At 39.0% G+C, this 20,245-nt stretch overlaps 1 protein-coding gene across 1 annotated transcript in view; it reads right to left on the bottom strand.

Annotated features, from left to right (window-relative positions):
- The window catches only part of LOC103771507 (rho guanine nucleotide exchange factor 7), a gene marked incomplete at its 5' end in the record, with an annotated part of 34,290 nt that overhangs the window by 7,785 nt on the left and 6,260 nt on the right, over nt 1-20,245 (bottom strand). Inside the window, 10 exons of the mRNA XM_008938807.1 lie at nt 2,671-2,847; nt 5,804-5,893; nt 7,661-7,754; nt 10,001-10,225; nt 10,880-11,019; nt 11,676-11,754; nt 13,503-13,589; nt 15,142-15,288; nt 16,191-16,250; nt 17,117-17,255. Of these exons, the coding sequence (XP_008937055.1) occupies nt 2,671-2,847; nt 5,804-5,893; nt 7,661-7,754; nt 10,001-10,225; nt 10,880-11,019; nt 11,676-11,754; nt 13,503-13,589; nt 15,142-15,288; nt 16,191-16,250; nt 17,117-17,255 (1,238 nt within the window). The remainder of the gene's footprint in view (nt 1-2,670; nt 2,848-5,803; nt 5,894-7,660; nt 7,755-10,000; nt 10,226-10,879; nt 11,020-11,675; nt 11,755-13,502; nt 13,590-15,141; nt 15,289-16,190; nt 16,251-17,116; nt 17,256-20,245) is intronic.

The following is a 20,245-nucleotide window of genomic DNA, read 5'->3' as shown; positions in this document are numbered from 1 at the left end:
CCCAGTCACAAATGAAGTGCACAATAAGAGTATTTTTTCTATGCTTACGTCACTATATACACATTACTGTGTTTTGGCAAGGTGATGCAAAACACCCAATTTCAATATTGGTCTGTTCCAATTTATGGCAGATTATGGAAACACTGTGTAAAAGCTGGGTGAAGAGGGGCTGGCAATGGCTTGAACCTACCTTCCAGTTGAGATTCTCCATCCTTCCAGTGTCTGTGTAACTGTACACGTGTCATTTACAGAATTGCATAAACATAAGGTACTGTTATTACCAGGACTAAAAGTTCCACAAAAATAGAAACACTGAACCTTTGGACTGAATACCACCATTTCCACATTTGCCTTTTGATTTATTTCCTTTAAGCATTTTGTATTAATACTCCTGATCAGTTCACAACAGCTTCTGGCCTCTAACACTGAAGACGTGGAATGATTTTAAATGTGCGATGATGTTAATATGAGGATACAGAATGAGAGATCCTAATTATGGTAGTACTTAATGACTTAAAATGCTACAGTAATTAATGGTGGTAAACCGTCAAAGCTTTGGTGCATAGAAAGTCAGTAAAATCTTCGGATCTGGATAACAAAACATTCTGTGTGATAAGGAAAGTTCAAGTGCAACAACCGTATTACAAACTCATATTTACACTATACAACATGGAAAACAAGACATAAAAATTGTTCTTTATCCAATGCAGAAAATATCATCCAACTAGACCACTACAGCTTAAGAAACAGGGAGAAAAAAAAACAAAACAAACCAATCCATACTTTCCATAGATATTAAAAAAAAAAAGACCAAAAACTGACTGAAAGGAAGAGGGGAGTGAAGCGGGTTCCAAATGTGCTGTGGAATGGTATGGAGCACACATTTCTCTAAGCAACATTCCTCCACTTGGAAAACAGTTCAACATACACAAATTCCTGGTCATTAAGGTTCATGTATGTCTAGGAGTAAAACCCACCCATGAAAACCCTCCCTGGTCCACGCTGCTGCTTTTGTTTGGTCGTGGTTTTGAATGCCAAACCAGAGTGAGAGGGCACAAAGCAGATGAGCAGACAAGACCGAATGCAAATCTGCAGATGGGAACTGCTTGGAAATAGCTCCTCCATGCTGACCACCTTCTGGAACCATGCACGTCTAGTAATTAGTAGTTTTCTGATCATGTAACCTGCAGGAGAGTATTCATTCTCTTTGGAACAGTGTGATGGGGTAGCAGCAGCTAATTGCATGATGATTATTCTGAGCTGGTTCATGGAGCAACACCTGAACAGTGGGTAACAGGCTCACTTGAAAAGGACCAAGGGAACTGTGTCTGGGGACCCTGCTGAAAAGGAGACCTGTTCTGCCCTTTCATCACATGCTTTTTCCCTAGTGCTAATGGAGATTTAGAAAAGATGTCATTTTTGTTTGGATGCCACAAGACAGGACACACACACACACACTTCATCCAGCAGTGCCCCAGGTGCAGGTTGGAGACCTTCAGCTGTGCACAGCATGTCTTACACTTCTCTAACAAGCCAACACTACTGGAAGTGAGGAGCTGCTGCTGAAAACACCCCTGCTCGTGAGAGAAGTTACACATCTGTCACAGACACGCTCCAAACAGTACAACCCACAAGCCAAGCATTCCATTATTCAGAACTTCAAACAAGCCAGTGGGATCACAGTTGTACCTAGAGTTTCAGATGCTCAACACTCTCCAGCCTCCATCAGGGGAACCACTTTCCTCTCAGCTTTGTGAGAAGAATGGGACAGAGGGGACAGCTGTGTGTTTTAACAGGCAAGGGAACATCTGGACCCTGCTTTCTGCCACACCACTGCACACAGTAAAGTGACAGCATGACCACAGGTAGCATGAGGTTATCCAAACATCATGTCATGAGCATGGACAGTTGGGTTTTCAGGACAACTGCCAGACTGGGGTGGAGGGAGAGCAGCGTGGTCCTTCCCAGAATCCTTTCAGCAATGAGGAAAAGGCAGCAGTACAAAACCATCTTTTTTTTTTGTTAATTAGCAAATGCTCTTCTGAATCAGTGGCCCGAAACGTGACTATCTGAATGGTTTTCCAGCTCTTGTACTGCTTGGTTTTAAGCTGCTTTTTTCTTGTTCTATCAGCTTTGTGTTTGGATAGTAATATGTAGAAAATCCAGCTGCTACCACTAAGGTATTTCTGTATCACTTGGCTCCCAAACCAGTATGGTTTCAGTACAAAATACAAAAGTCACCTGTAGCCAAAGCAAAAAAAAAAAAAACAACACCAAACCAAACCCCAGAAAAGAAAGGACCTGTTGCTACACTGACCAAGTCAAAGGAAAAATAAATAAATAAGAAGACGACCATTCAGAGCTACAAATTAACAACTGTCAGTTAAAAAAAAACCTCAAGAAATATCATCCTTAACAGGATATACTCTTTTTTTTTTTAGAATGACTTGTTTGTACGTGTATTGAATTGGCAATAGAGCCTTCCACCGGGTGTAACTGAAGTTTCAGAAGCTCCCTCAGAAGTTGTTAAAATATCACATTAAAGAGACAAGGAACAGCAAGAAAACATCTAAGAAAAGCAGGCTGTGATACAACAAGCATTTGTTAAGAAAAAAAAAAGCTCAGAAGTGCATTAGTTCTGGTGAGAGATATATGAGCAACAGCTCTTACGAGATGTAGACCCCATTCTGTAACTATGGGCTGTCCATATACTGTCATAGTCAGAGTCTTCTGAGAGGTCTGAAGGCTCCAAACGAGAAAGGCTACTGCGACGACCCAAGGAGTCTAGACTTGATTGGTCATCATCAGCCAAGACGTGATTATGCATCAGGTCAGTGCCTTGCCATGCTAAGGATGGACAGGTGGAATGAAATGGTGGGATGTGGATAGGCAGAGGTGGGATGAGGAGGAGAACGTAAGGAATAGCCACAACCAAACACATGAAAGAAAAGCAAAAAAAGGTGATGGGAAGAGAAGGAAAAGAGAAAATATTGTTAAAAAGGCACCAAAGTTTTTCTTTTTTTTTTCTTTTTTTTCTTTAAATTTGTTTGGGGTTTAGGTATAAATTACAATCAGCAAATAATAATGTTTGAACTGTTACAATACAATTTTTTTTAATTGCTTTTTAAGCTTCTAGGCAGCCTCAGTAGTTGAGAATTTTCAATAACCAAGATCTCGTTTGAAAGCAGATTTTTTGGAAGAGGGAGTTAGGTTCTTTTGAAGTACAGAGTCAGTTCTAGTCTGAGGGGATTTGTCTGGGGCAGAGCAATAAACACAGTAAGCCAGCATGATCCAGCAGTGATGTGAAAAGCCACAGCTCCTTCCCCATCACACATCTGTACCTCCATCCTTTCCCTCCCTTGCAATGACACAGTGAGTTGTACAGCTGCTTGGTGAGCCAGCTCAGGGAACAGTTTCAGATTAGAACTAACCCTACAAAAGATTCTTCATTTTTTTTTTCCATCAGGTCATTGCCCCACCAGCTCACAACACAGCCACAGACGTGCTCGTGTCACCACGAGCTGTGTGAAGAGAATGCAGGGGGAAAAGCAAAGGTTCTCATGCAGAGCAGGACTGCTGACCTTCTACATCAGCAGCAACACCTTGCAGCCACTCAAGCGACTGTCACAGTACAGCTTGCCTGTGCCTGTACCTCTTGCTGTTTATTTAACCAGGTAGAAAATTAATTCCTAGGAAAAAAAAAAGGGCCAAGAGGCCAAAAGCAACAGTCTGGTCCCTTCCAGATCCTCTCACACCTCTTCCTACAGGCCTCTATCTGTATCTGGCTTCCCAATTCAATACTTTGTCTCCCCAAATTAAACTCCCACTTGTCCCCCACCTAACCAATGAATGAAGAAATTTGCTCTGCTCTAATGCCACTCCCTGCCAGTCTGCACTGGTGTCACAGCTCTGCCAAAAGCAGCATCTCTTGGGCTTTGGACTAAGGGGCAGGTAGAATGGCTAAATGAGTGCTGCAAGGGACAAGCAGAATATTAACATGGACATAGGAAAGGAGCATGTAAAAGAAGGGTGTACTTCACAGATGACAGGCAACTCTTTCATTCTGTTCTTCTGCATTGACTAGGGCTCCCACAGAAACAATTCCAGCATGATTATTCCATTCCCCATTTCCAATTCAAGTCTACAAATGGATCTCCTGAAACCTAGATGCCAACACTACTCTTCCCCATCAAAGCAGCTGTGTGCTTTATCAATAAAATTGTTTCCTGCTGCAGTTAGCAAATAAAAGCTGCTGGCTTCTGATGTATGCAATGATACCTGCAGCACTATGTATATTTCTTAAATATACATAGGAAGGAAAAAAAATAGGCAAACAAAGCAAAAAAAAAATCGTATCTATTTTTCATCTGCACACACACACACACTACTGTGCAAGTGCAAATGTTTCCCCAACCATTTCTTGTCACATTATCCTCGGAAATAATTAACAGATTATGGCTGAGATGTTTAAACAGCAATCATCTCATTGCAGTCTGTTTGGAACAACAGTATATCTGCAGAATTTTGAAGACATTCTTTATCCAATTAAACACACTACAGTAATGACTGTAGGGCTACAAAATAGATGGATATTCATTAAAAATGATGTTGTAGTAGCTGATTTTACCACCTTGGAGACCTGCAGCTCGTCGAGACAGAAAAATTAAGATGAAGGTTTTTGCTGTTACTTCAAAAGTTTCTACAGTGTAATAAAAGGGCCATATTCCCATTTTAAGTTACATAGGAATAACAAAGTGGCTGGATTTTTTCAAGGTAGAATAGGAAGTGGCCATGTCTTAGGAAAATCCATGGACTAAGTTGCATTTTGAGACTTTTCAGCTCTTGCCACAGAGCTCTCAGCCCTTGGAAGCAGCAGCAGTGATTAACAGCTCCAATTTAAAGAGCTTTAGTGGACACTGAGTAAGTTATAACGTCCACTCTTCTAGCTCCTGACAGCAGGAAAACCAGCCCAGTACTTCAGGATCATTTTACTGTGTTCCAAGAATCCCTGGAATAAACTGGTGTTCAACAGTGCAGAAACTGTGCAAAGAGGAACAAAAGCAACAGCATTTTCTCCTTCCTGGTGTACATGGAACACATGCTGGTAGATTCCCCTGCTTTGCACAACGTTTTACTTACAACACAGAGGAACTCCACAGGGCAACCTTGATTTGGATTAAATGAAGTAGGACCCCAGAGGCACGTTACAGGTTTTCAATAAGCTAGGTATTGATCTGAGAAGCTAAAAATGGCTTTAAGAAACACACAGATCTGAGAACGGTCTCTCCTGAAATCATGAGATGGGATTAAAATTTGTAATTAATACTAAAAACAACTAGCAGCAATAAAAGATAAGATTTTTATAAGCCTGTGTTACTTTTCCATAGAGGAAGTCTTTGTTGAAAAGAACAAGACCAAAATACACTCCAAAATTATGACTGCTTCTTCAATCCCCCTCTCTACTTACCAGCTTCTTGAAATTTCTCAAAAAACCAAACTGATCAACTGTCAAGATTCATATCCAGACACCTCTCATTCATTAGTGAAAGTTTTGTGCACTTTCAAACCATGACAATTAGTCACTTCTTGTTTGTTGGGGGGTTTAATACTGAGAGAATTACAGTCTCTAACTATGGTCCTTGGCATCCAATACTTAAGACACTCAGCACTGATATTAAGTCAGAAATAAGTTATTATTTCTTCTGGGTTTAGGTTGATACTTGAAAAGGTCTGAGAACATAAACCTCTCTTTTTGCCAACTAATTTGTGTTTTTGTGAGTCATTTCAGTACTTTCTAACTTACTTGAATTTAGTGTTTGACGTGTTTTGGCACTTGTGCAATATGCTTCAATGACTTTAAGAATTTGAGCATCTTCTTCTAAAGCAGCTGTACCTGGAATCAATGGGAAAAAATAGAATTTTATGGTTATGCTTCTTAATACAAAAAGGCCTTTGTAAATCTCTGAGTTCCAGTTGAGTCCAAAGTTCAGCCTGATCACCTCTTTAAAATTCTCTTAATCATCCCAATTTTAAAAAAATCAAGCTTCAGTGAGCAAAAGCAACAGCTTCAAAAGACAAAATATTATTTTGAAATGCTTGGGAAAAAAAAAAAAGCAAGTCAGAGTAACTACCCACACATTCAAGAAATATTCTGTGCATCTGAAATTGCACAAAACATGAGGTGTGAACACTCTGGTTCTAAACCAAACAGCCATTACACTGAAAAACCTGTACAGCCCAGTTATTATATACATACTGTTTCATTATTTAATCAAGGAAATTGAGGAACAGAATATTAATTAACAGAAAACCTGAAAACTTTTGGGGTTTGTATATATATATATGTATGTATATATATCACATTTATCCTTTTCTAAAGCACACTCTTGAACATTAAACTCACAATTAACAGCACAATAATCACATCAGCACTGTTTCAGTCCAGTGTGCAGTACAAAAGGTGTCACTGTCACATAATTCTATCTGTGAAAATTGGAGTAATTCAACTTCCCAGACATTAAAGTAGAAACAGCACTTTTTAAAAAAAATCTAACTGTTCAAGCTTAAGATGGCAAAATAAGATGGCAAGATTTTCCTAAAGGTAGAGCTGCACAGCAAATCTCCTTGTGGAATTCAGTGAAAACACTGCCAAATTGTTCACTTGCAGCAGTGAAATTCCAGCCCAACTGCCATCTAGACACACCATCAGCTCAGGTGGAACAAGGAGTCTGTGCAGGGCACAATTTCTTCTTTTAAGAGCACTTTTTCTCTTTTCCTCCTTGAGAAAACTAGCTTAAGGATTTTTTGCTGCATGAGTCTGAACTGCCTTCAGTAGTATTCTCTACCAGACAATGTATCCTGCTATGTTTTTGTGATTTATCATCACCAGAAGAAAAGTCAACTGTCCAAACATCTGTCAGGATCAGCTGACAAGTAATGGTTGCAGAAATTACCTTGACCCAATATAGCTTCCCTACAGTTTAAGACATGCAGGTACTGCAAAGTACAGATTATTTCTCTTTCAAGGCAGGAAAAATAAGTGGATTCTCTTCTGGTTAGAATGCAGCACCATATTATTACAGTAGCAGGACAAATATTTCACTTCTGAAATGAGTATTGTGAGGGCACTCAGCTGCAATACCTTATTCTGCTTTGTCTGTTACAATGCTGATTTGACACAGGAGTTCTCAAGACACAGCCCATAAACCACTGGGATTCCAGAGAAGATAAGCAGTAAAACCCAAACCTGTCCATCAATCAGCTTTAAGTTTGATAGAAGTTCCTCAGTGAAAAATTTTTACAGTTCCACTGTCTGGAAAAGGTTGAAGGAGCTCTAACAGGTAACAGAAGCTTCTAGGGAAAAATCTTATCTCTTCTCACTAAGTGTTCTTTAATCATTCCTAAATCTGCAAGTTAACAGCTTCACTGCTGGCATTCCAACCACTGAATCCCCATCCTGCAACATCTGAAAGGACACTGTAATTGCAGTACTTTTTTTTCCCCTAAACAGATACCTTCCTGTAAGGATAAATCATCCTGAACTGAAATGTCTGCATGCAAATTCAAGTCTTGCTTACACCATACAGTTAGATTCCATAGAATATAAAAGGAAGTTAATTCTGGCCTTTGTATCATGAAGACATTCCTTCAAGTTCCTTACTTTTTCTCAGTGCAAACTCTTCATCTGACGGCTTCCGTTCCGGCTTGCGTTTGGGAAGCAGCTTTTTCATGGTTTTAGGGCTTTTGCTGAGATCCTGTGTGGGGGGGAGAAAAATAAAAAGAGTAGAGCTTCTCTACAGTATTTAAAAAGTTTAACTTCTAAGATGCATAGAGGAGTTACTAACTAAAAAATCTTGTAACAGCACCAAAATTCAGTTTACGAGTATTTTTTGGCATGTTTGATTTGCCTGAACTGGCAGATTTCCTCTCTACCCTTCCTCCAACTATACACAAAGGCAAATATTTTATCTGTCCTGCTAGCAGAAATACACAGAAAAGCTGCTGCAAAAGCATGCAGGCTGTTTGGGAGCTAGAGTGAAGGGAAGAGGCAGGGATATGTTAACAAAAGGGTTTTTTTCCCTAATTTTTAAAGAGATGACCCATTTCACTTGGCTACTCAGAAGCAGATAAAAAAGGATCTAAGAAGGAAGCCTGGTAAGTAGTGTACTCCTCAAAGCAAGGATTTGTAAATCTTTAGGTCTGTTCTTACAAAGTTCTACAGAAGAAAAAAAAAGAAAACAAAACACCAGCCAAAAAAAACCCACAACAAATAGAGGAGCAGGCTGTTTGGGAGCTAGAGTGAAGGGAAGAGGCAGGGATATGTTAACAAAAGGGTTTTTTTCCCTAATTTTTAGAGAGATGACCCATTTCACTTGGCTACTCAGAAGCAGGTAAAAAAGGATCGAAGAAGGAAGCCTGGTAAGTAGTATACTCCTCAAAGCAAGGATTTGTAAATCTTTAGGTCTGTTCTTACAAAGCTCTACAGAAGAAAAAAGAAATACAAAACAAAACACCAACCAAAAAAAAACCCACAAGAAATAATAGAGGATTTCTGCTCAAAATCTGGTCATGCTGATTTACAGGAACAGTGCTAGGTTACAGGAACAAAAGGAATATTCTGGTCTACCCCTTACCTTAAGGATACAAGACATCCTCTAAAAAAAATACAGAAGAAGAAAGTAAAAAGATGAATGAGCAGGACAGCCCAAAGAAGATGAAGGCAGGTTTTGAACATTATTGTAGGCTAAACACTGCAAAGATGACTGAAATTTTACCACACTGGAGCATTTAGTGCCCTATATATGAAAGCATGAAAAGAATAGAACTTAAATTACAAAACAAACATATAGTACAGCCAAACAGAAGAACCTCTTGTAGCAACTAAGTCTAAATACTAACCTCCCACTGCAGATTATCTATCACTTTTGCCCTGTTGTTTAGGGGATTTACAAGAGATAAATGAAAAGTAACACACACACACAAAGAGCCACCACAAAATAACACAGCCAGGCCACACTGGGGGCACAGTGTTTAGGCTGCAGTTTCTAGGAAATGGCAGTTTAAATGTCCACAAAAGAAAATTTTTCTGTCACCATGCCATACTTGCAGAATAAAATGTTCTTAAGGGTAACAGAATGATTCTTTTTGGGCCCTGATGCTGCACAATAGAGTTGTTGTCAGGAGAACACAGGACAAAGACAATGAAACAGGAGATAGCACCAAGCCACAGAGCATCCAACATCATCCTCCTTATATACACACAGATTTCCAACATAAATCTAACATTTTCTTGACAATTTACAAAACAATCTACTGCCACTAGCTTTTTGTGGTTAAAACCACCACTTTTTTATTTCTCTTCAACCAATTCCTGTTTCACACCATATACTAATTAAATAAATACAACAGCACCTTAAATGCTAAGGTTTTTTGTTCTTGTTAATAGCAACAGTAGTCATCAGATGCTTTTGAGTACAAAAAGACTACATATATTCCTTTTTAAAGAACCCCACATGCTAATGTTACCTAGTAGCAGTGGTCAATACTGAGGAACCAAGAGTCAGTTATACCACAACTGTTCAGAACAGGACAGAGCACTTTGAACCACCACAGGATCCCTTACTCCACAAGCTTTCCAATGGGCTTAGCAAATAACTTACTTTGCAATAAGCCTGGAGGATCAACATAAAAAAAAAGGTAATAAAAAAGAAAATATTCCTATTTGTTCACTGCATAAAGAGTGGAAATAAGTGGGAGCACTCTGGGGAGGCAGCAGAAGCCTCTTTTCACAAATCTTGGTATTTTCTGAGCTGCAAGACTAAATCTGTTTGAAACAAAAAACATTCACTGCTCCATTACCACTGATTCCACATGGGCTGTTAAATCATCTTTATATAAAAAAATGCACAAAATGGTAAAATAGAAGTGTGTCAAACCAAAAATAAGTTAAATTTCCACTGTAGGCCTGCTAGAGTCCTGTGTCTGGGCTGCCCCATCTCACCTCTTTGTAACAAAGAGCTGCTGAAGGCCGTAGGGGAGGTGCAGGCCGTAAGCAGCTCAGGCTCCAAGGCTTGGGAGTTTTGGGAGGCTCCAGAGGTCCCCAGTTTATTGTGGTGTGTGGAGTTCCATGGTGGGAGGGATGAGGGAGGGTGTGGTAGGCAGGAGTCAGCGGGATCGGCTTGCTGTCAGAGTGCTTGCTGGAGGGGGTTACTGGATGGGAAGGAAGCTGTCAAAGACACAGTGATGGGAAGGGAAAGAAAGTGCATTGTAATAAAGACATAATATCATTGAGGATTGGTGAAATAATCCCACTTCTTGTCTAGTGCTTTTGTTTACTACAGTTGGCCTTTGAAAGTTTTACATGGAATTATTATTTGGGAAAATGGAGCTCAAAGAAATCTGTTGTCCTCTACAGACAGAGAACACACTAAAGAAAAGAGCTACAAGCTCTCACCTCTCTCACCACTAAGGATGGAGCTGAATTGACATCCATTCCTACCCAACAACTCAAATGCAGAGCCCAAAAGAAAGTACTGAAGGCAATTGTTTCTCCACAGCCTTTCAAGTCCATCACCAATTAAAGCCTACTGTTTTAAGGATACTTAAAAGATGGTGAGGTATTGCTTGGTCAAAATAGAAGCAGCAATGATAATTAATATTCTTTTATTGTTAAGACTGTTAAGAGATCTAAGCATTTTATTCCTTCTTCACACAAAACCAGAATCCTCTTTTGACCCATTAAACTACAGCAGCAACATTCAGTTCTTGTTACTAACAGCTAATAAAATCCTTTACATAGTAATAAAAGTTCACATATTTGCCAAATAACCTAATTCTGCACACACTGCTCATTCACCTCCATCCAGAAGCTCTTTCCTACCGTGTGAGATGGCACAGAGTGAGGTTTAATGGTGGGATTCCCAACAGTTGTGACTTTGGTTTGCTTCTGCAGGTGATCCACCCACTCATGCAAATCTTGTTGGTTATTGCAAGACACTAGTATCCTCTCAATCATGTTTCCTAGGTGAAAGAAAAGAGAAAGATGTAGGAAACCACAGAAGAACAACTTAGTCAATATGGCATGATTATAAAGACATTAGTTCCCTAAAATATTATATCCCCTAAGTATTAAGTAAAAATTTTAACCTGTACTTTCAGTACAGCAGCATCTCATTTTTCCAGACTGTAACAGACATTTCTGCAAGGTATTTATTGTTGTGTCAAGTAGAGGAGTTCTATTTTTTCCCCTACTTCTAATAACTAAACACAACCTTTAATGACAAGAAATAGATGGAGGAGAGAGGCTCATCTAGTAGCTTTATGCTTCATCTTCTCCAGGAAAGCCACCCTATAAACTAAAATGTCATTCTTGAGTCTCTAAGCTACAATACAGAAGTTACACAATATATTTCACCTATCTGCTGTCATAAAAAGGGATAAAGTTGGTCTTCATAGATACTACCCCTGAAGAACATGCACCATCAACAGCTTTCTCCCTTCTGCCTCACAGCACTGATGTGTGATGCTGCCTGCTGCTTGGGAGGGTCAAAATTACTTAAATGCCAGTGCTTGGTCACCCTCACAATGAAACACTTCTTCCCTCTGCTCAGACAGAACATTTGACATTTGAAATAGCATATCCTGGAGTAAGTAGTACCTAAAGAATTAGTCAATACCTGATATTTCAAATGAATTTTTATGGTTTTCAGTGTCTTCTAGCTTTGTGATAGTCATTCCTGTCATTGGCAGTTTTCCCTAAAAAAAACAGTGACACTGGAGTTAAAACCAAACTCACAAAAACATTACCAAGGAAAGAATATATAAACTTCAAGCTCTAAAAAATACATATACAGTAAACTGACAAACACACACAGAGGCTGATGGGTTTAAATCCCTATTACATTATTAGAGGCAATCTGTAGAGGCAATTAGACTCATCTGTAGGCACATTTGTTTGCAAACTGCTTGACCATCTCTCAAAATAATGTCTGTGGTACAAGGAGGTTTAGAGAGGAAGATTTCACTTTGAAAAATACAGTAATTGAAGATTTATGTCTCTAATAATCCCATTACTAAGTTCACTTCCTGAGATATTTGGGGGGAAAAAACCCAAAAGCACTAAAAACACCTTTAAATTTGTGAACTTTGAGAAGAAAGCATTAATTTTGCAGATAACCTCTCACTTTAAACCCAGTCAAGTTGGAAACAACAAGTCAGCTTTGGGTAACTTTATAACCTTCTAGAAACAAAAGAATAAATAAGATAGAAACACAGGGGAATAAATAAGACTGAATATTGACAGGATGAAAGGCTTTACCAAAAATGCAACTTTTATTAAAGTTCTTTAAGACAGATCCTGTATTTTCCTGCACAGAAACACTATTCAGCACAGGCTGGCAAAAGTGCAAATACTATGTGCTGTGGAATTTCTGCCCCAATGGGAGGAAAAGAAATAACCAACTCCTATTTTTTTTTCTTTCCTAATGACTGTAGAATGGACAAAGATTTCTTAGAAGCTTGGAAACTAAAAATCACTTGACATTCTGTAAGCAGAGAGCATGCTCAAGTCCAAGAGCCTGAGCTCAAGCCAAAGTACAAAGTCAGCAAAACACACAGAAGCAGCATCAGTGGTGGACAATAGGAAAGCAAAATAAAGCTTGCCAGATTGTTTAATTTCATAGTTTTTCTTTCAACACACTGAATTTCCAGTCAGTTGCCTTTGTAACCACTGCACAGGATTCTACCTTCATCAGAAATTCTAGATGTGCCACTTGAAATACAGAGCTCACCTGCCTTGTCTGTTCTTTTTCCACCAATGTTGAGATAAAGCCCTGGCCAAAACCTCTTAAGAGTGGCACAATGCTAACAGAAACCTGCCTGTCCACTTCAACCACCTACTGCAACGAGATATGAAGCCAAACATTAATTTTGGAATGTAATTGCTCTTCATTAAAAGTTAAAAAGTCCCAAAGTTTGTGTCTGGCTGTGCTGGGTCACGTAAGAACCCCAGATGGGCAGGGTTCAGCATCCCCTCCTGGCAGGGAAATCACAAGAGCCTGACTTACAGCAGTACTTAGAGCAGGTGAAATCCTTCTAGAACTTTTAGAACTTTGTTGCAGTTTTTCCCTTGCTTTTGATTTACTGTGATGTTTGGAAACCACGTAGCAACACTTGGAAGAGCATTTATGAAGATTTCAGGAAGTTATGGGCTGTGCATTTGCTTTAAGCTCACCTCTCAGGGGTCACATGAAGGAAAGTGAGTGCTGTGTAAGGCTTGATCAGCACTCAAAGAGCACAAACCTGTACAACAAAACTGTTTTCCTAGGTAGATCCATAAAGCCAGCAATATTTCTTCTCATTAGCTACTACTCAGGTAAAAAAAACCATCTCTGATAGTAGTCACAGCAGCAAGAATCAAATCCTGGGCTTCTAGATCAGAGTTTTATAACAGATAATCAACTCTTATTGGAGAAATTAACATTAATATACATGTATTACTTTACCTGATAGATAAACCCACTCATTCTTGGGCTGGCAGACAACATTAGCAAAATGTTAGGGAAGAGAAGAAGATACCTTTCATTCTTTTCCTTATCAAAAAAAGAAAATGAAAAAGTAAATACAACATCACAAGCCCCCTCCCCCCTTTTTCTGTTCCATATCATTAAAACTATCATCAATGTTACAAGCCCATAATTACTCCACAAATCTTTGCTTCCTGCAAAAGTGATTCTCCATAGAAATAAAAATATTGATTTATTGTTTGAAAAGTATTTTCTGTTTGAGAGTACAGTCGAATATTTTAAAACAAATTTTACAGTGAAATACTGACCTTGTTTAATATGATAACAACTGTTCCACCATTTCAGCAAAACCAAAATTACACACTGGATATATTTATTAATGTCATTTAGATGGGTGCTGTTACAGTAATGTCAAGACCAATGGATTCTCAAATAGGAGAAATCAGATTTTTGAATGATGTTGATTTATGCCCCAGAGTAGAAAAAGAATATAAAGTAGAAGTAGTAATGCTTTTATTTGTGACAAAACCACTCATTTTTTCTCTGTCTATAATTTGCTGGTTTCATTTTTGAAGTTGTAATGCTTTTATTTGTGACAAAACCACTCTTTTTTCTGTCTATAATTTGCTGGTTTCATTTCTGAAGTTGAACTTTGTAGTTTTGTTTTGGGGGTACTTTTTATGGAAGGAAGATAAGGTGCACTCTTCATCTAATGCTACAAACAATGAAGCATTAAGGCATAATGTTTAAATTTTAACAATAAACCAAATATATCCCTTGACAAAGCAACCATCTCAATTTCTAACATCTTTGCAAAACAATATATCTGAAAGAAAAATATCAGGTGATGGATTGCTAAATATTCAGTCATATAAAGAAAGATAAAAGTACTTTGTTCTAGGGGAGGAAAGGGACTGAATGAGGTTGGAGTTCAAAAGCCCCCACCACATTCAAAGCTTCACTGACTTGACAGGGAACCAGCTGAGTAAAACCATGTCAGTAACCTGTATAACATTTCCTTTCTGTTAGCACTTGCTTTTAAGATTATTTCTACATTATTTCTGGTAGGACAATCTCTTCTTTGTGTATTGTCTATCTTGTTTTCTTTTTTAAATCAATCCTGACATTCCAGTGTCACATTCAACTCTTCTTACTCTATTTCCCTCAAACCAGCTGGTTCTCAAGCTTGTATTTCAAAATTTACTACTTGAGCAAAGTGCCCAAAACAGCAATGAAAAAAAATGTGCCTGAAACACCTTACAATACAAAACTGGCAAGTTTTTGGTATTTAAAAAAAGGCCACAATAACTGCTATGCAAAACGATAACTACGCATGGCAAAACCTGCTCAATTATGCACTTTGAAAACAGTCCAAAACCATCTTCCAGTGTTTATAACTGCTATTTTCTGTTACATTTCAGTAAATTTTACAGAGGAGACCATCCACCTTCAAGCAAATTTATTTCAGGTATTGTAATAAAAGCCTGAAATCAATAAAGAAAGATTTTAGTCTAGATTAGTAACTCTGACGCATTCTGGTTATTTCTGCTGCATAATTATAATTAGTTTTATTCAAAACTGAATGAAAGACCAACAGTAAAGAGGAGAAGTACATTACCTCACTTCCAGCACACTGAATCATCACCTGGGACATGTAAATCACATTGCCAAGGGTTTTAATATCCTCTCCCTCCCAACAACGGATTGCTTCTGTCAGGATTTGTAGTTCAAGTTCTTTCCTCTTCCTTACTTCTTGACATTGTGCCTAACAAACATGGGGAAAAACACCTTCTCTATCAACTCTAGCCATTTTTAGCAGTTTAAGGATAAAAGTATCACTACAGTTGTATTTACTGTTGTGCTTGTAGTAGACAAGACAGCACTTTACTTGAAGTGTTTTCATTCTGGTCACTATTGCCAATATTTCTTCTAAAATTGTTTCTCCTAACTTCAGTGCTATTACTTTTCCTTTCAATAGGCCAAACTTCAATCACCATTCCAAATTCATAGTCATGCAAACTATTGGTGTCTATAACCTTGCATCTCCAACCTCCTCTACTAGTTGTCCTCCCATTCATTTGAAATTCTCAACAAGAATGAGTTCCTTTTGTTTGTAAGGCACCCAACAGAATGGGATCCCCAAATCTCTTCCTAAAAGAGGTAACACAAGATTTCTGCTTTGCAGAAAAATAGAAAATTCCAGGTTACCAGAAGCACACACTCCTAAAAGGAAGCACAAAACATTTTTATTGTAATAAAATGCTTTGTGTGGCCCTTCCATCAATAGTCTCTAACTATGCTGCAAATTACCATCCTTAGCTCCACCCACAAACAGCATCAGCTTCCAAGCTTTCAAAAACTTCTTACACAAACATTTATACAAAAAGTTTCACTCTTTAAAAAGCAATAAAGGGGGATGAAATTATATATGTGAAATAGAATGTTATCTATTTTATGCTTTGTGTGGCCCTTCCATCAATAGTCTCTAACTATGCTGCAAATTACCATCCTTAGCTCCACCCACAAACAGCATCAGCTTCCAAGCTTTCAAAAACTTCTTACACAAACATTTATACAAAAAGTTTCACTCTTTAAAAAGCAATAAAGGGGGATGAAATTAGAGAACATTCTATTTCACATATATAATCTATTTTTTATCACTCTTACTGAAAGATTTTTGAAGGCAGTCATGGATTTTTGGATATCTGGACGATCCGGATGATAATCCTAAAAACAATGGAGAAAACAGACATAGAAACTTTAGTTCTAGTAAAATTAATTTTAAAAAAGTGAGGCTTAACTAAAGAAAAAAATAATTCTGTAAAATAGAAGGTGTAGACTGATCTGCTCTCTTTTCACAGCCTTCTTATGCTTATATCAAACATTGGTGGTCTTGCTTGTAGTAAAAATCAGTTCTAACTTTCCCATTTATACTTAGAGCCAAAGAAGTTTTTCCAAGACCTAGCTGATAAGAGATTTTGAAATTCTGATACGAAGTGCTTATTTTAGAGGGGGTTTTTTTTACATTAACTTCATCACAAACTCATTTCCTTACAGACGAGTATGTTCCCTTGTCACTGGCAAACCAAACTGTGTGAGGAGACAAAGACCCATATGCTTTCTAGTTCTCTCCTTTCACAGACCCAAAACCTAACCTACAAAATTCAAAATATCTCCTCAAACACCTCCCATGCTGCAAAGATCACTTTTGACAGCATTCAGCTGAAGACAAAGGGACTATTTTGGTGACACGTTCACCCCACTGGAGTGCTAAGATGAGAAGCAGCACTCCTACAACATAAAGTAGCCTCAAGTATTATGCAGGAGTCATTTGATGTCAAATTAAGCAAAGACCCTGCAAGAGTGTTCTAGGAGTGAATATTAACTTCTCTGGCTAGTTTTATTTTAAATGTTTAGCTTTTACAGGACGTTCTACTGCACTAAGTTTTAAACCACTGCAGCCCATGTTTTAGAAGGCTGACAGAAGAGCAAGGAAATGTAATTTTGGCTCCCATCATCTTGGACATGTACCTTTTAAAATAATTGTTGTCAAATCATCATTAAGCTGGAACATAAATGCTGATAAGATATACCTCCATGTGCCTTTCAAGCTCTTTGAGTAACGTGGGGTATTTATCCAGACGCATAAAAGGTTTGCTGAGGCCCGTGGTCAGCACAAGGATCCCAGGGCTGTTGGCACCTTTCACCTCCATGAATTCTCCTAGCTCCTCACTGTGTACACAAAACATGTCAGCAAATTAACATCAAATTACCAAGATCATTAAAATTACATTGGATTCTTCAGTCTTTCACCCACAACGAATTCTGCCCAATAAAACAAAAGGCCAAATAAATCAAAAAGCAACTCCCAAGTTAAATGCTGTCATCAGTTTCTGCATTAAATAGAACACAGGACAGACACCTGGAGATTTAGGGTCCCTCAAAGGAACCACAGACATAGGATCAAACCCAGTTCTAGGCAACTGATGCTCAAAGGGGCATTTGAATCATTTCCAAGAACCAGCCCAGCCCCTCAGCTTTTTAGATTGAAGCAGTAAGTCCTAGGAATTTCAGATCACTGTGCCATCAAGGAACCTTAAAATAGCTGCATCTTCTGTGTCCTTATAAAGCAGAGGTTTCAAAGGACTATGGTAGAGAGGACACTTTTCAGGCATTTATATGACCAGGAAGAAAATGAGCCCTCTCCATGGGGAAAGGAAAGTACAGCAGAACCCGTGCTGATTTTGAGGCTTCAGAAAACACAAGTTGCAGAAGAACATGGGATTCTAAAGATGAAATCTAAATAAAGGAAATTCATAAAGCCACTTATTAAAAAGACAGTATCGTTGTGCATTCAAGCTGTGTCATTCTAGATGAACTGCAGATGGGGTTGCTCATGTTTTGAGCCCTTGTTATAATAAATTAACTAATTCTTTAAAAAAATTACAACGCAAAACATTATACTTGTGACAGTTGTGTAAATTCTACTCTAAGATATCCTGAAAGTCCTTACTTTCTACTGTTTAACAGCATTATGCCCACATAAGTCAGAATTACTAACATTTTTTTCCCCCCTCACTGTTTATGGGCATAGTCTCACTTTTCAAAGGATGCCTTAGTCAGCTACCAGGTTCAGTACTTCTAGAAAGAGTCAAAAACAGTGTCAAACATCAGTGAAGGAGGAACACCTCTACATTACAGCCACAATAAGAAAAGCAAGAGCACAAGTATCTCCAAAACCAGGGCACAGTGTTTCCCTGCAGAAGTGAAAGCCAATCTTCACCTGCTCCATTTCCATAGGAGAAGAAACCATATAGGTTTCTACTGCTGTAGCAGACATGCTGCATTATCAGTGAGTCATGCTATAGAAAAGCATGACACAGATAAGACAAAACAGACCTCCCCACCTCCCCCGAGACACACACTCCTTCCCACCCCAGAACAAGTGATACTTTATTCGTGGAACTTGTCCAAAGAGAAGACAGCAGAAGAAGAATGAACTGTGACCTTCCCATCCCAATTTAAGTGCTTCACCACCCCACCCGGATCTCTCTCCTCCCACCTACTAAAGCTTCTTCAGTTTCACAGAGAGAAGGTGCTTTTCCACACAACTTACTCCAATGTTTACTTTAGCTGACTGCTATTTACCTACACTACATTGCTTAAATACATCCAGCACTGTTTCTGAACTGTCAGGTCCAACATAACCTTCCACCACCTCTTCTAGAGCACTCCACCCCTGCTCTAACCAGGCCCAGGCACCCCTTGGAGCATGGACTTGTGCAACTGCAGAGTCCAGAAATTGGATGAGGGCATTTCCCAACGCCTGCTTTGCATTTTGGAGATCCAGAGAGAAGGGAATGCCCACAGCTCCACCTTCCTACATCCCTCCCAGGCAAAATGTATCAGCAACTCCCTCCAGGCCTCCTAAAATCAGCTCAAGACATGATCGAGTTTTAGCCAAAATTAGAACCCATTGAAAAATTACCTACAGTACCTTGAATGAAAAATTATAATGCAACACACATCACAAACCCAAGTACTTCTCTAGCTTAAATTTAGATTCAAGATGTAAAGCTGAACAACTCTTTATACCTAGAGCTTGAAGACCTGCTCTGCCTTATGCTGTTTGAGTCACAGCCCCTACTCACCATAAAACCACACCAACCCCAGAAGGTGACAGCCCCTTCTGGTGACACCCTGACCAGGACTCAGGATCTTGACTCCTACTTACAATGTGGTTTTGGTGTTACCAGCTACTTGTTCATGCAGGGTTCAGGCTAATTCACCAGAACATGAAGCTCCTTGGCTGCAGGGTGGTGGCACCTCCCCTCCTCCTGCCTGCTGAAGAGGAGGCAGCTGTGCCCAGCAAGGCGAGGCAGAAGACAAGGGAAATTATGGTGCCCAGTTTCCACAGGAAGCTTTACCAAAGTTCCCCTGTGAAAGCCCTTCTTCTGCCAGAAGGCTCTCAGTGGTTTTAAATTTCAATTCACTGTGTCCCTGACACTGAACACGATACCACAGCTTTTTTTGTGTTACCAATTAATTCTTCCTGTAAGCACCCCCACCCATGGCAGATTACCTATAGTACTGGACAAGTATACTCATTTATTTTATTTTAAAGACATTTGCTACAAGAAACAACAGGAATAACTGTTTAAACTCATTCTCTTGTTTACTTCAGACACGCAGTCCCTGCTGCCAAACTGTACCAACGATTCCCTTTCACTTTACCTGCTATTATTCCCCCTTTAGGCAGCACAATCCATAGCTCCTCCTTCCTCCCCAGCCCAGCAGTACATCCCACAGCATGTGCCAATCACCAGGACCACAGGCTGGTCCATTTAATGTTGAACAGTGCTCATTTTTGCCTTCAGATTGTAGAGGCAAACCTCCCCGTTCCCAATTATTTTGTCCACCTCCATGCTGTTGGTAGATACAAATGCATTATATAAATGGTATTTGCTGAGCTATCCACTAACACAATGCTTATTTTTTCCCTCCCCCACTTATTTTTTTTCCTTAGTTTTAATGCCTCCACAGTAGGAGGAACACTGGTCACCATTTCACCCACACTCACACTTCTAATTTTCATTATCACTGTTCCATTTCTTCCCAACTTTGACACTGAAATAGATGTGCAAGAAGACAGGAAAACATTCACTGTAGACTGAATTAAAATCGACTGCTTGGAAACCTGAAATAAAAACCTGATCCTCTCT

Source organism: Merops nubicus, unplaced genomic scaffold (genome assembly GCF_000691845.1).
Source record: "Merops nubicus isolate BGI_N331 unplaced genomic scaffold, ASM69184v1 scaffold8434, whole genome shotgun sequence".
NCBI lineage: Eukaryota > Metazoa > Chordata > Aves > Coraciiformes > Meropidae > Merops > Merops nubicus.
This window is presented reverse-complemented; position numbering and strand designations above follow the sequence as displayed.